General features: G+C 40.7%; 1 protein-coding gene across 2 annotated transcripts; it reads right to left on the bottom strand.

The window, feature by feature from the left end:
• cwf19l2 (CWF19 like cell cycle control factor 2) lies at positions 1 to 15,038 on the bottom strand. 2 transcript variants are annotated; one of them, XM_058079313.2, is made up of 19 exons: positions 14,883 to 15,038; positions 14,216 to 14,326; positions 13,809 to 13,928; positions 13,534 to 13,659; positions 13,313 to 13,432; positions 13,122 to 13,215; positions 12,725 to 12,843; positions 12,145 to 12,607; positions 11,871 to 12,072; positions 10,443 to 10,557; positions 7,908 to 8,009; positions 6,506 to 6,634; positions 6,193 to 6,330; positions 2,680 to 2,892; positions 1,518 to 1,634; positions 1,290 to 1,445; positions 1,151 to 1,231; positions 868 to 969; positions 1 to 651 (listed from the first exon to the last, which is right to left on the bottom strand). In XM_058079313.2, exons 1-19 carry the CDS (start codon positions 14,973 to 14,975, stop codon positions 511 to 513), a joined length of 2,742 nt encoding a protein of 913 aa, XP_057935296.2. In that variant the 5' UTR covers positions 14,976 to 15,038; the 3' UTR covers positions 1 to 510. The 2 variants fall into 2 exon arrangements, with proteins under 2 accessions (XP_057935296.2, XP_078649089.1); XM_078792963.1 differs by having other exon boundaries at positions 2 to 651; positions 11,871 to 12,078.
• Between the last annotated feature and the right edge of the window lie 78 nt (positions 15,039 to 15,116).

Here is a 15,116-nt window from a genome sequence, read left to right as displayed (position 1 = left end):
AAGAAAAACATCCCAGTGTGGATTCCTTTTCACTTTTATGTTTTTTTTTCCTCTCCTCAATAGTTTCCTAGGTTTCATGAATAATGCACAAAATTCAGGCATATGCAGGAGGTGGATAATGATAATAGTATGCAGCTTGTTGGTCTAACTATAAGATGCATGCATGCCATTCACTAGAAAAACAGGTAAACTGTCAACAGTGCTTGTTTGCAATGTTAATAAAAGTAGAAAAAAAAACATGAATCCCCACCATTTTAAGGAAAACACACATTATACACGTTCATATACTCACATCTTGAATATGGCCTACCAATATTCTCATGCTAACTGACAAAATGAGGAAAATGCCATATATTGCAATGCAATGCCTATTTGTGTGTCCTGTTGATAATAAATTGGTATTTCATTCATTCGTAATGATTTCAGTAAAATGTTTTCATATGGTAGCTTAAAAAAAGATGCAATATTGTACGTACATTATCTACCAATATGGTCTGCTTGTGAGTCCTGCTAAGCCTCGCTCTTGGTGCAGTCATACGGTTTCCACCACTGTGCAAACTGCAGAACCTTTTTCCTCTGATCATCAAAGTTCTCACGAATCATCTTCCTCCAAAGCCTTGGCTCTAAGTCCATCATGCCGCCAACAATTTCCTGTGACAGCAAGGCACATCAATCCAATTAAAACAGTTTTTTTTTTTTATTAAAGCAAGGAACAGTAACAACATCCTCAAGTGTGTTCTAGTTTCTTATTTGGAACTGTAACAAAAAATGGTGTCTGCAGATTAGCGAAACTGATACTAATGACTTGGTAACTAATAAGTAGAAAAAGAGCAGGTGCTGTGTGAAAGTGTTAATGCATAAACTGACCTTGCCGAAGTAATGTGGGAACTTCTGTTCATTTTCAATTACATGAGCAAACCCTCCCTGGAGTCCAAAGTCTACAGCAAAGTAGGGCAGCCCTCGGGGAACCTGCAGCACACAAACAATTAACCAGGCGTAAAGCATTTCATGACAGCGGACAATGAATAAAGAGGATGGGCGGGAGGGAGGAAAATATTACAGAACTAAAAAGGACAAGGGAAACAAATTGGTATTGGTAGGAACAAATGACGCAAGAGTTCAAGTTAGACCGAGGTAGCGTGAAACTTACAGCTTTGCGGATGTCCTTTGAAGAGAGGTCAACAACCTTCTTGTTCATGGCCCATTCCTCGTCACACTCCATGATGGCTTTCTGTGAACAGAAGCATCAGAATTACTGGCCAAAATAACACAAATGTAAATACACACACCTTAAAGTATATCGGTGCCATGTCTCCCAGTTCCCGAGGTAATGGAACACACTCCAGGACCATGTGCTGTCTTCTGCGTGGGTTCAGGTGTGTTTCCATGAACACGCAGTCCAAGTCCTGCGACTCGAACATATGTACCAAGCTGCGTCGGAACAGCTGTGCAAGACAAAGCAAAGCGATTAAGTAGTAGCATTTGGTCTGATTTCCATTGAAGGCTGATTGGTCCACCTGCATTTCCGACCAGATATCTTCATCCAAAATGGTGGCGGCAGAGTGATGCTGGAGAGGACAGATGAGACAATGGCCCTCCGTCATGGACACACCTGCAGGGAGACTCAGGTATACCTGGACAGAAGTCGGCAAGGCATATGAACGCACATTTCCATCAAGTGGGACAGTTTATTACAGTGTGGTTTTAGGAAGGTGACACAGTTAAAGGACAATAACAGTGGCCATCCTTTGTGTCGCCAAAAAGGCAGCCATTAACCTGTTGTGGTCTTGCTTTTCTATGGCCGACACAATCAACAGTCTCTAAAGAGGTAAAGTGAACTCTCAAAAATTAAGCACTATTCTTTCTTGAAGGACATTTAAGCATCAAATGCAGTAATCCAGAGCATCCTGAACATGCTCAATGGGTGACATGTCTGGAGAGTATGCTGGCCATGCAGGAACTAGACCAGGGGTGGGCAAACTACGGCCCGCGGGCCACATCAGGCCCGCCAAGCGTCTTCATCCGGCCCATCAGGCATTTCCAAATTCCTTTTGCAATCTGTAGCTTGTACAAAAAAGCGATCCACAAAACAACACAACACGTCAACACACATAGAACCTACCCACTGCGCCATGTGGGCAAACAAATAAATATTTACGTATACCCATATATTCTGGCTGCAAGGCATGCAGGGTAACTTGTGGTACTCTCAACATTTTGCAAAATTTGTTGAGGAGGTCGTCAGAGAAGTAAACGAATAGAAGTTAACATATCCAATGTTTTATTGTTCATAGTTCATATTGTGGTTGCAGCTGGACTACCCAGCATGTCTTCAGGTCATTTGGAAATAACGGTTTAAAGTTACATTTTTATGTTTAGCGCTTAGTTGTTGTGAATCACCCACATAGTCATACTCGTTGATTTATGTGATACGGTAACTTGCCGTGGATATGTTGTGTTTTCATTTTGTTGCACCGTGAGCAAGTATGTTGTTCTGTTTGACGACTGCCTGTGTATAGAAGGTCCCTCCGCCAAATTTTATTAAACCAATGTGGCCCACCAATGTGAGTGAAAAAGTTTGCCCACCCCTGAACTAGACCGTTTTCAGCTTCCAGGAAGTGTTTACCAATCTTTACAACACGGGAACGTGCATTATCACGCTGCAACTACATTGATTACCTTGCTCCCGATAGCTATTATGAGGTGCTTCTGAAGCTCCTGGCTGTCGAAACAGTGACGGCATTTCTCCATGGTGGTAGCCAGCCTCCTGCTCTCCTCGGCGGCTCTGTTCCTCAGCCTTTCCTCCTCCCTCCCTTCGCCTTCCTTCTTCGCCGCACTTGACACAAACATGTCGTCTAGTGTGTAGTTGTCGCCATCCGTCTTTCCCATCATCTGGAGAGTGGATTGGAGTACAGGTGGTGGAGAACAGGCAGGAGGATGGGTGTGGCAGAAGAGACAAAAAAAACATTTACAACAGTTGTTCTGAGACTGTGTTCATTGTTGAACAGCAGGATATTTCAGCAACTTCTGGATCCTTCTGCAAAAGGAGGATCTACTAAATATTGATGTTATTTATTTGTTGGGGTGCTCAAATTTATGCACCTGACTACTTTTAATTTTTGGACAATTTCTGTAAATCAAATAAACTTCATTTCACTTACAGTAAAGTCTTGTTATATTGATATTCTCGGGAGTCGGAAAAAATACCGATATAACCGGACTATCCATATAACCGATCCTGCGCCAAACTGCATTAAAAGTGGGCAATAATGCACTCGACATTGTTCTATAGTATAGAACAATGTCGAGCAGCTTAAATCAATCTTTGCTTAAGGATTTCAATACCAAAAAAGAACACGCCGAACGGCTGCTTCCAGTCAACTTCCAGTCAACTGTGAAAAATAAAGTTGACTGGAAGCAGCCGTTCGCCGTGTTCTTTTTTGGTATTGAAATCCTTAAGCAAAGATTGATTTAAGCTGCTTTTGTATCGATATAAGCAGACCAAATTGGCTGGCGGGAGATGAGAAGGGCATCGTAGTACCCGGATTATCATAATAACCGGGTATCGTACTAACGGAACTAATTATATTATAAAAGACTAGAAATTTGCCGGGAAATGAAAATAGTATCGTAATAAGTAGTAATTCGTTATAACCGATATCGATATAACGAGACTTTACTGTATTTATTGCCGTGTTCTTCAGATGTATGATATATTTCACTGAAATTGCTGATCAAGTGATTTATAAAAGGAAAATCTTGAAAATTATCAGGGATGCCCAAACCTTTTCATACAACTGTATATATAATATTCAGTTTTTAGTTGTTCCATCTTCACTTGCATAGATATCGTGATACAATTCCTCCAACATACTAATTATCGCAATCCCGCCATCATGTGACAGCACGAGTTACACTGCAATTCTCATCTTGTGTGTATGTGGCTTTAACCGCTCGGTATGAACAAGAAGTGGGTCTCCGTGCAGGACACCAAGTAGCAACTTAGTCTGTACGTCTCAGTCTTGTCGCCATGGTAACACTGTAACAGATTGAAGCGTGTGTGTGTGTGTGTGACAGTGAGAGTGGGAGGGGCAAGCACAGTTGAAGTGTGTGTCCATGACTAAGCGTGGGAGTGAGAGTGAAAATTGGATTTAGTGATACGGAAGGGAGTGTGTGCATGTGTGTGTGTTGTTCAAGAGCAGTACTCCCTCTACCTTTTGTAGATAATGTACTCACTCACATTTTATATGCACCCTCACGTAGATTATCCAATGATGAACAGACCTCAAATATAGAGTTGGATGTGAGGGGTTGATTTTAACAATACGTTATTATTGATAATTAAACAAACTGAACTCCGCATGTCTAGGGCAAGTAGAATAAATTAACAATACAGCAGGATTGTAGCAGGAGTGTAGTGACTTAGTGAATTAAAAGAATTGTAAATGTTTCACCTTCCAACACTTTTACACAAAGTAAAGTAGTTTTGTACAACCGGCCAATAATACACAGGCTTCATGTTCAATTAAAATATCCAGTGTAATAACCTATTTATTGAAATATGAAGGGGTGTACTCACTTCTGTTGAGGTACTGTAACTCAGTTTGTCCTGATTGCTTTCCAGAGTTGTTTACTTTTTTATTTTCTGCCAGCATTACAGCATTCAATAACCATAGCTGACATTATTTAAATCAATTCCAAATTGTTCATATCTGCATTATGTGAATTTACATGCCAAACACAAAGACGCCGTGTGTATTATTGTAGTGTGCTGCAAAGTTTGTCGGTGCACTAATCCTGATTCTCGACAGTAACATACACACAAGAGGATTTTGTGAAAGACCGCTGCTATTATAAACCACTAAAGTAGTGTTGCCATGGCAATCACAGAGCTACTACTCTCCTCATTATATGCCAGTGTACCATCATAATGGTTTTGAAATTGTTCTTTTTGGGATGACATGACAAGCAATGGTACACAAAATGCAGATTTTTATGTTGTATACTATATTTATATATACAGTACATGTCTGTCAACTTATCCTTTATTACCAGTTGCCTTTTCATCAGCTTTCATAATTTCACTTGGGTGAGATTGGTTCATTAATTCCAAATGAATGAGTGGGAAAAGTGCAAAAGGAGAGAGTCTGACGGGGAATAAATGACAAAGAATATACAGCTAATTAAAGAAAAACATTGTGTGGAACAAATGATAGAGAGATGGGACGTAGCCAGTGGAGCAAAACCCGGTTGTCTCTCAGAAATCTATACCTGTGATTGTAAGTGGTATTTATAGAAGCCCTGCCATGGTAACTGTGGAAATATTTTTAGTGTAACTCTAAGTAGGTGCAGAATGGGTGTATATATAAATATACACACCAAGCATGTCGGTGTGTGTGCATGTGTATGTAAACAAATACGGACAGCTACTCTGTATTTACGAGAACACACAAACACATAGTAGTTTTCCCTCCGTTAAGAGTACGTCTGCCTTGATTGTAACTTCATTGAAAAGCTGTGCAAAACAGACTAGACTGACAGTCATCAAACTTATTGATGAGAACCAAAAAATAGACAGCAACATCATGTAAACAAATAATCATGTACGGCCATTCTATGTGCGTTACAAAGACAACAACAACAAAAAACATAACTTTTACTATTATTTATAAAGGACTCGCAGAGTGTCTAGCAAAATATTTATAAATTGTCTATGCAATTATATCATGACAAATTACGCAAATTAGACATCAGCATACAAATACATTGATGAGTTAATAACATGTCCCAAAAAATGTCTCAACCATTTATTTAATAGTGTTATATTCAAACAATGAAATTCATATTTAATTGTTCCAATGATTAGCTGTAGGTAAATGGTATATTTAATGGTAATTTTTATCTTATGAATGGAATTATAACAGCATAAATTAACTCCCACTTGCTGTTGCCTAATTTTAAAGAAATGCTGGCTCCTTACTTTCATGAGCACAACATTTTAATACTCTTCTAAATTCCGCAGGCCGGGAAATATAGCCAACCTTATCTTCTACATGCCAGGCTGTTTTTTTTTTTTTTTTTTTAATAATTTTTGCATGGTCAGTGTTGACAAAATACCTTTAGTTTGCTATTTAAGTGTTTAACTTTGTTGAACACTGCACTGCACAGTTTGTGATAAAAGCCCCTTCTTACCTTGGCAGCCATTCGAGAGTAGAGGGCATTCTGATCCTGTGCGGAGCTCATCTTCTCCCTCCTGACCATCTCCTGCAGACCCACACTGTCGTCATCCTGAAAGTAGCGCACGCGCTGCCCGTCAACATGAGTCTCGATCTGGACAGAGAAAGAAGAGCATCATTATTAGTAAGAGTTTTAATAAGTATGCGATTAATATCATTTAATAGATTTCCAAATGGGCTACAAATGGTGTCTGCGTTTTGGTGCATCTGTGACATTAGCTAAATGCACATGAATGCTGTTTGGCAGCAGTTCCATTTTCATCACTTACCGACTTCTTTTTCCGTCGTCCTCCGTGTGGCTCCTGCGGTCCTGACAGGGGCTTGACTGGCCAGGCCTGACCGGACTGGTCCGTTCTGAACAGCACAACCTCCCTGTCCTCACTCGATCTGCCAGCCGTCTGAGATCACCAAAACAGATTAGAAATTCCTCTGACTGACAAGAATCCCCCAAAATGCTCAGATATTTTACAAACATTTTTACAATTGAATATTTCTCTAAAACTGAATAAAACCATGCAGTTGTTACATTATAATATCATTTCAGTAGTTGCCGTATTACTTGGAAATAATGGTTTAAAACATTCATCTGTTAGATACAATGGAAGCACACTGATTACACTAACAAGGAACTCGACGACTCGTGATTAGACAAGTCTCAGCAAAGGAGACACATGCAGAACAAGAGCCTATAAAAACGCTTGTAGAGTGTGTGTAAGTGAGGGGAGTGTATGAAGGATGTGCTGAAGTCAATTAGGCATTGCAAGGCTGCACCACATTCAGGCGAGAAAGTAAATTCGAAGCAGCGAGTGATGAACCCTCCCTAAACAAGACCGACTCGAAGGACCTCTTCAAGCACCAGTCAAGGGCGCTCCATCACTTGAAGAGCCTCTCCCTAATAGAAGCGTAAAGTTTTAGTGCACTTAATCTTTTTCGAGAAGCCGTACAGTGGAATTCGTGGAGGTATGAGTAATATGCCGTAAATGGCATACCTTTGCTCACAACTTGTACTGTTCAGAAAGTGGTCCATGGCACACATATAGGAACATCTGAGGAGGTCAGAGCGATCTCATAACTCTCTGTTGATGACCTGAATTACCCACATGTGTATAAATCCCCCTAGATAGGTATAGCTACAAAAATAGAAACATAACAGCTTTGCTCTAATTTCAGAAACTGGAATTTGTGGTGTAATTTGGCAACACCGTGCAATCCTAACAGTTGTTTCAAGTATTTTAATACCAGTACCAAAAAGTCTAAAAAAAACTGCACCATTCATTCATTTTCTATTGGTTATCCTCATAAGGGTCGTGGGGTTGCTGGAGCCTATCCCAGCTTTCTTCGGGCGAGAGGCAAAGTACACCCTGGACTGGTCGTCAGCCAATCACAGGACACATAGACAAACAACCATTCACACTCACATTCATACCTATGGACAATTTGGAGTCGCCGATTAACCTAGCATGTTTTTGGAATGTGGGAAGAAACCGGAGTACCCGGAGAAAACCCACGCACGCACAGGGAGAACATGTCTCCGAGCTGTGAGGCCTGCGCACTAAGCACTCGCCGTGCAGCCATGTTGAAATATTTTGAAGAAAAAAAAAAAACAGAAAAATGTGAAAACTAATGCATAGTGAGTGCAGCAAAGTGGTAATGAATGCAATATTTTCATACCTGGTTTGATTTAGCCGTTTGGTGGATCTTCATTTGTGCGGCGTGGTTCTCTTTGGCCTTACGAGCTGCCTCCAACTGGCATTTCAGCTTCTCAACCATGGCCTGAAATACAGTAAAGTCTCGTTATATCGATATAACCGGACTGTCGATATATCCGATCCTGCGCCGAACTGCATTAAAAGTGGGCAATAATGCACTCAACATTGTTCTATAGTATAGAACAGGGGTCAGCAACCTGCGGCTCCAGAGCCGCATGTGGCTCTTCAGCCTCTTTATTGTGGCTCCCTTTGCGATGCTTGAATATTTTTAACACCCGAGTGGGGAAAATGCACGTCTTTTGTAATGAGTTTTAAAAAATCCAACTTTGTCTGAGACCATGAATGCATCCTGAGTGAGTTCTGACTGCTATCCAGTTCAGTACATGAAGAAAAACAAGTAATACTTACCTACAAATCTAAAAAATAAATTCGAGATAATTGAAAAACAGCGGCATGGGAACTTGTTTTTACGTTTACAGTAGTTTACACATACATTTATGTAAGTTTATCTCCAATACTAGCAAGAGTACTCCAACTCGTCTTTTCTTATCTGAACTACTTTGATACCCCCAAATTCCCTCCAATGTTGTTTTAAACATACTATATGTTTTGCGGCTCCAGGCTATTTTTCTTCAGTGGGCATTGGGTAAAATGGCTCTTTTCATAGTAAAGGTTGCCGACCCCTGGTATAGAACAATGTCGAGCAACTTAAATCAATCTTTGCTTAAGGATTTCAATACCAAAAAAGAACACGGCGAACGGCTGCTTCCAGTCAACTTTATTTTTCACGCTTCCACCACCAGAGCACAGCACACACACCGATTCCCGCACTTCCTGGTTCACAGGTCATGCTCAACCCGCCCCACATAGCTGGCCAAACACATGCCTGCAACAGAAGAACCAACGAACGCCAGCATGTACATATGAAAAACAGTGATTATTGCAAGCGATAAAAAGCTATCTGAATACAACACAATTAAATACATGTATTTGTACGCTTGTGTCTTCGTTGGAATAGGTGTGTATGCTATGTCAGTTGGTTCTTCTGTTGCAGGCATGTGCTGCACTGTGGTGGTGGAAGTGTGAAAAATAAAGTTGACTGGAAGCAGCCGTTCGCCGTGTTCTTTTTTGGTATTGAAATCCTTAAGCAAAGATTGATTTAAGCTGCTTTTGTATCGATATAAGCAGACCAAATTGGCTGGCGGGAGATGAAAAGGGCATCGTAGTAACCGGATTATCATAATAACCGGGTATCGTACTAACGGAACTAATTATATCATAAAAGACTAGAAATTTGCCGGGAAATGAAAATAGTATCGTAATAAGCAGTAATTCGTTATAACCGATATCGATATAACGAGACTTTACTGTACATAGATAGAACTCTTAGTGGCCAAAATTGCTAAAACCTATACCAAACTTTTGCACAAGAGTTAAAAAAATGCACATTTCTTTTCACGAACTAAATGATCAAGTTCAAGATTTAGTGAAATTGGATTGCAGAGAACTCAGCGAGAACAGACCTATTACAGACATGACAAAGATAGGTACCTTTAGGTGCACAAAATCAATACCTTTATGTACAAAACACTTAAACGTGCACTAGGAGGCCTGGGAATCTCGGTTTGATTGCCGTGTCTGGGACGGAGATGTCTTCGCTTTGTGTGTTAAGAGACACTTCTTTATTGCTCTACAATAGATCCTGACACTGATCTGTGCAGTGTTTGTGTGAGAACACACTGGGAGGGAGTAAAAAGTAAAGATCAATAATGCGATCAAGTGAATAGACTGATATACTTTCCAATCAGCACTAGGGAAAAAAAATGCATGCACATGGGCATTGCAGTGGAGATAGGGTCTACACTTCATATGTGGAATATATTTGGGGGTTATTTTATTAGTGACTATTATTTGTCAGCATGTTGTCTTATGACATAAAAACTTAAGCACATCTATGCCCCCCCATCACTTCATTGCACATATTACTGTTATATCTTGTTGCATTCATAGATCATACTGTTTATAATTTACATAATCTGCAATAGCCGTACTCTAGTCATTTCATTGCAATACTGTACATATTACTGTTATTATATATTGTCACATCCATACTGTGCATACTGTTTATAATCTGTATAATCTGCAATAGCCATATTATAGTCATTTATATCCCTGTACATATCCTCACTGTATTATAGTCATAGCCTGTTATAGTTTGTACATAGATCTGTCCATTTTTCTACATTTACTTACTACTAAAGGTACTTGCACTTCTGGTTGGATGCTAACTGCTTTTGCTAGCTGCATCAAGTGCAGCTTCAGGAAGTAGTGACATTGACGCTTGTAGTGGACGACAATATCATGTTTTGAAGTCTTATGCAGCGATATCTGACACATCAGAAATAACTTTGATCAACTAAATAATTACGACAGCCCTAATTGTTGTATATTCTCATTCTATTCTTACATTGACAATTTATTAGAAGTATCAACTCACCGTGTTTCCCATAATCTCCGCCTTCACCAGCTTGGCACCCAGTTTGTTCATCTCTTCCTCTGAGAGGATTGGAACTGCCTCCTCCTCCTCCTCTTCTTCTTGACTGTCGCTCTCACTTGAACCAGCAACACAAAGAGTATGACTTTAAGGCATCTTCTGTGAACCGTTTACTGTAATTGTTTTTTCCCCCGCCCAAAAAAAAACTCTCACTATGTCTGTTCTGACTCATTAACATCAGGGAAGCCTTGTTGTGGGCTATTACACTTCTCATTGCTAAATGTAATGAGGCAATGACACTGTAGACTCCTTTTCATGCTGCAGGGCTTCTGTGTGAGCGCCGGTTTCGGCAAACAACTTAGACTAACAAGGCAAAACAAAGAAAGACTTAAAAAGGCTACTCAAAGTGTTGATAATCTTGCCTAAGGCAGTATGACATTACAATGGGGATCTGTAAGAGCACTTGCGTCAGTGTCTACCTTGGTAAAGCTATTCATAAAGTACCGCAACCTCTTCTAAAGGAGGATGGCTAGATCATAGCTAACAAAAAGCTACATATATTAGAATAAGAATAAGAATGGGGCTTTAAACAATATGACTTTAGTGTAGGTAGGTACTACATAAAGATGCAAAACTGACATTTTATTGACTGACCAAGTACACATAATAGTCTGTTGGTTTCAGGCAAAATAGTTTCCTGAAATATGATTGATGCACAAACAGATCTAGATGCCTTCAAACAGAATACAGGTCGCACAGAAGAAACGCAAACAATTTATAAACAAAATTATTGATGAGGTGGTCTGGTAAGGCAGTAATGTGTATATGTGACACGCTAACGATGGATCTGCGCGATCGATCGAGAGCGCTGCGCCCGAGATGGATCCATCGTTAGCGCAGAAATCGATCGATTTGTGCGCTCACCATCGATGGTATATTACTGCGCCCGGGATGGATGTGTGTAGTTTGTTTAGATGCCAACAGATGGCAGCGCTGAGCGTTGTTACTTACAAGAATCGACAAGAAGTCGATGCATGCAAATTTTAAATCTTGGATTAATTGTCAAGCAGTTCACTTTGTTACCGTTCTCGGCAAGGGGTGTGAACCCTAACCCCTAACCCCCTAACCCTTACCCCTACCCTTAACCCTAACCCTAACCCTGTCATTGTATGCAATTAGCAGATCAACAATTGTCATTATACCGTCAGCGCAGTGTCAAAGCATCGGTCTCCAGCGCAAGACAGTTATATCCATCGTGAGCACACAAATCGATCGATTTGTGCGCTCAATGGATGGATCCATCTCGGGCGCAGCGCTATCGATCGATCGATCGCACAGATCCATCGTTAGCACGTAATTTTGTCAAAAGTCAATCTGCTTCAACAGGAATCCTCATTCATCACATTCTTGTTTCTCTTTAAAACAACTGACCTTGATTTTGTCACTTTGCCATCACACTGAGGAGTTATTAGCTTCGCAGCGCCTCGCTCTTCTTCTTTTTTTAAAGAATCGGGTTGATGGCTCAGACTGTCACTCTTTTTCACGGTCGGTAAAATTCGGGTCTGTGGACCAGAGTGGTCGTCACCGTCTAAGCTGGGCTTCAGAAATGACCGAGATGTGGGAGGAGGGCGCTCTGCACCTGCAATAGTGGAGGTATTAAAAAGCGTACAGATAAGAAGTCTGGTAAAAAAGGATATTAACTCACCTCTGATGTCATCATCTTCTGAGGGCTTAAGAAAGCGGCCTTTCAGAGATCCAAGAGAAGAGGAACGGTGACACCAATTTTGTTCTGATGATGATGCAATACTGGACCTTTCCTGATCTTTGCTTGTCTCTCTTTCTTCATCCATTTGATTCTCTCTATCTCTTTGTCTGCCTCTGTCCTTGTCCTTGTTTGAGTTTCTTTCACTATCTCTGTGTCTCGGTTTATCTCTCTCTCCTTCTCGATATCTGCCTCTCTCTGAATATCTGTCCCGTGCCGAGGGTGATGAATCTCTTTCACTTCTTCTCCACTGATCTCTCTCTGTGTTTTTTCTCCTCCAAGTCTCCCTGCGCTCCTCCTTTCCCTCCAACCACCTGCCTTTCGCCCCTCTGTCCCCTTCTCTGCTTCTTTGTCCATACACAGCCTTTTCTGCCTCAGCAAGTCGCTGCTGGAATTCCTCCATTGACTGCAAAATAAAGGTGAATGTTATAAGGTTTGTTACCTAAAATCTATCTACTGGCTTTTTCCAAGCATGGGTGATTGCTAATGTGTGTAGTAGGATAATTGTGCCGCATGTTCTTACTCCATATCTGTCTGCCACCACGTCATCCAGGCTGCGCTGCTCTCTCTCGGCCTGCTCCTTCATCCTCTGGTAGCTCTTCCTCAGCCAGCTCAAGCCACCATCGTTCACTACTGGACCTTCTGGAATATTTAGATGGATATTGATACACCTCCGTTCAACTTTGTTTTTATGCGTATTGATGTTTCTCAAGACCTTTCTTAGTGAGAGAATGTCAATTAGCCAAACATTTGGAGGGAAAAATAACCATGACAAAGGAAAAACTGACAAATGCACAAAGAAGAAGCGACATTTGCGTTCAGTGCTTAAAACATTACCCAATCAAGGAACACTTTCATACCGTGAGACAATAGAATATTATCAATATTTTAAAAAGCCAGGTTGGAAACTGTAATGTTACCTTTTTTTGCAACAGTACCAGCTCTCTCTTCTGGGGGCAGACCAGATCCGCCATCCTTCCAGTAAGGATTCAGCTCTAATTTGTGCAGACCTGCCTACAAATACACACAACTAGTTAGCCACTTGCAGTCTGAAAATTAACATTCAGAAATGTCGAGTTTGAAAACTAACACTGGTCTGAGTGTAATCTACCTGTTCAATGGCTTGAGCCTTTGCCCGCTCCTCCTCTTTCTGTCTGTCTTTTTCAGCTCTCCTCTCGGCTGTGGATGTGGTTTTCATGGCCAAAAAGTCAAAGGTCATCCATTCATCTCGCTAGAGAAAAGAAATACAAGATATTTTCAAATATCCATATTGCATTGGCTTTGGAGTTCCACCAAATGTATAAATCAACATCTTTGGGAACAGAATGGTACCTGAACACTCTGTACACTCTGAGTCGAGTCGCCATTGTTCTCTAAAGGTTTGGACTTCTCGGAAACTTTCCAGGCTTTTGCAGGTTGTGACTGAGACTGAGCTTCAACCCACTCCTCGGCTGAGTCCTGACAAGAAGGGACGAGAGAACACAAAGACAAAACAGACCGAGATTATTGTGGTAAGCCTCCACTGACAATTCCTACGGTAAAAAGTATATCAAACCAATGTGCTGTGAATAAGATAAAGGTGAGGATGCCTTGATGATTTAACTCACAGCTGAGCTGTCACTTGAGCCATTAGATGCATCTGTTGCCCTTTTTTTCTTCTTAACCTTCTTCTCCTTCTTCTTTTTAGATTTCTTTTCTTTCTTCTTTTTGTTTTTCACACAGGCATCCTGTAAAGAAAGTAGGAATTGTCTGCTACATAATCAAGATATGATATCTCATAGTTATTCAATTGATTTCAAGTCTGTGGAGCATCAATACTGTTGCATTGGTCAACTTCCTGTTCCAGCCAATCAATTTGTAAAAGTTGCATGTTTCAAATAAAACTGGTTTGTGCCGAACTATAAATTATGAATCAAATGTATCCCAGTGAGGTACAGTAAAGCAAGTCATTGTATTTTTAAAAAATGGAACAATTATCAATTCCTAAACATTGTGTGGAAAATGTGGACCTTACATCTTCTATTTCTTTCAGCCTGTCAGTGACTTCAGGAAGCATCCAAGTGTCTTCCCCTCTCTGTCTCTTCAGTTCCTTCCTCCTCTCCTCCTTCTCATACTGATGCTTGGCCTAGAAACGTGCAAAACAATGTAATATTGGTAATAGTGGTAAAAATTGTAATAGTACATACATACAGTATATGCATGTTAAACGTGGGCTTTTTACTGCAAATTACCATAGCGCAAGCACATGTGAGCCTGGTTGATAACGTGATTACGTCCCTTAATGCAAGCAGAAACATCATCTGCTCTGTCAACACAGCTTGAAAGCAAAAAGATAACATAAGCTGTTGTACCAAAGACATAAAGCATCAGGCAAACACACCCGGGTGTCCTATCTGCTAAAGCAATGTTTGCCTAGTTATGTCTTGCCTGTAATTTAACAGGGACACACCGGCCCAGGCACATACGCTGCTAATATGTGCAGTCGAGCTCATTTCAAATGTGCATCGAATCTATGACTAATAAAAGAACATTGCTATTAATACAAAATAATAGATTATAGTAATGCTAGCCTACTTGGCATGCTAATCTGTATGGTTGGTCGAACGGGTATGTTAAGACACAAGTGAAACGCAGATTCGGTTGAATAAAGATTTGATTCTCCTTAAGATTTACTAACGTACCTTTTCGAGAGCTTCTTGACGTGCCTGTCGTTTACTTTCCTTCCGATTTGCAATGTTTGTTGCACTCTCAAAACCAACACCGTGCGCAGCCATGACAGTGTCGTAAATGTGTTCTGTGTCGTAAAGCCTTTACGACAGGACGGGTGTTGTGCGTTGCTCCGACGTCGAGGCCATATTGGTTGGGGCAAGGCTGGGCTGTAAATGAATCAAAATAAATGTACTTACTTTCATAAA

This window comes from Doryrhamphus excisus, linkage group LG8 (assembly GCF_037039965.1).
Source record: "Doryrhamphus excisus strain RoL-2023G ecotype Guam linkage group LG8, RoL_Dexc_Guam_v1.1, whole genome shotgun sequence".
NCBI classification, from domain to species: Eukaryota; Metazoa; Chordata; class Actinopteri; order Syngnathiformes; family Syngnathidae; genus Doryrhamphus; species Doryrhamphus excisus.
This window is presented reverse-complemented; position numbering and strand designations above follow the sequence as displayed.

What these genes read in the sequence shown, in the direction of transcription:
- cwf19l2 (XM_078792963.1), bottom strand. Translation starts at nt 14,975, where the DNA reads ATGGCTGCGCACGGTGTTGGTTTTGAGAGTGCAACAAACATTGCAAAT. An exon ending in AAACGGCTAAATCAAACCAG is followed by an intron (nt 6,635 to 7,907) that starts GTATGAAAATAT and finishes TGGTGATCTCAG; the next exon opens with ACGGCTGGCAGATCGAGTGA. An exon ending in TGGCACCGATATACTTTAAG is followed by an intron (nt 1,232 to 1,289) that starts GTGTGTGTATTT and finishes TTCTGTTCACAG; the next exon opens with AAAGCCATCATGGAGTGTGA.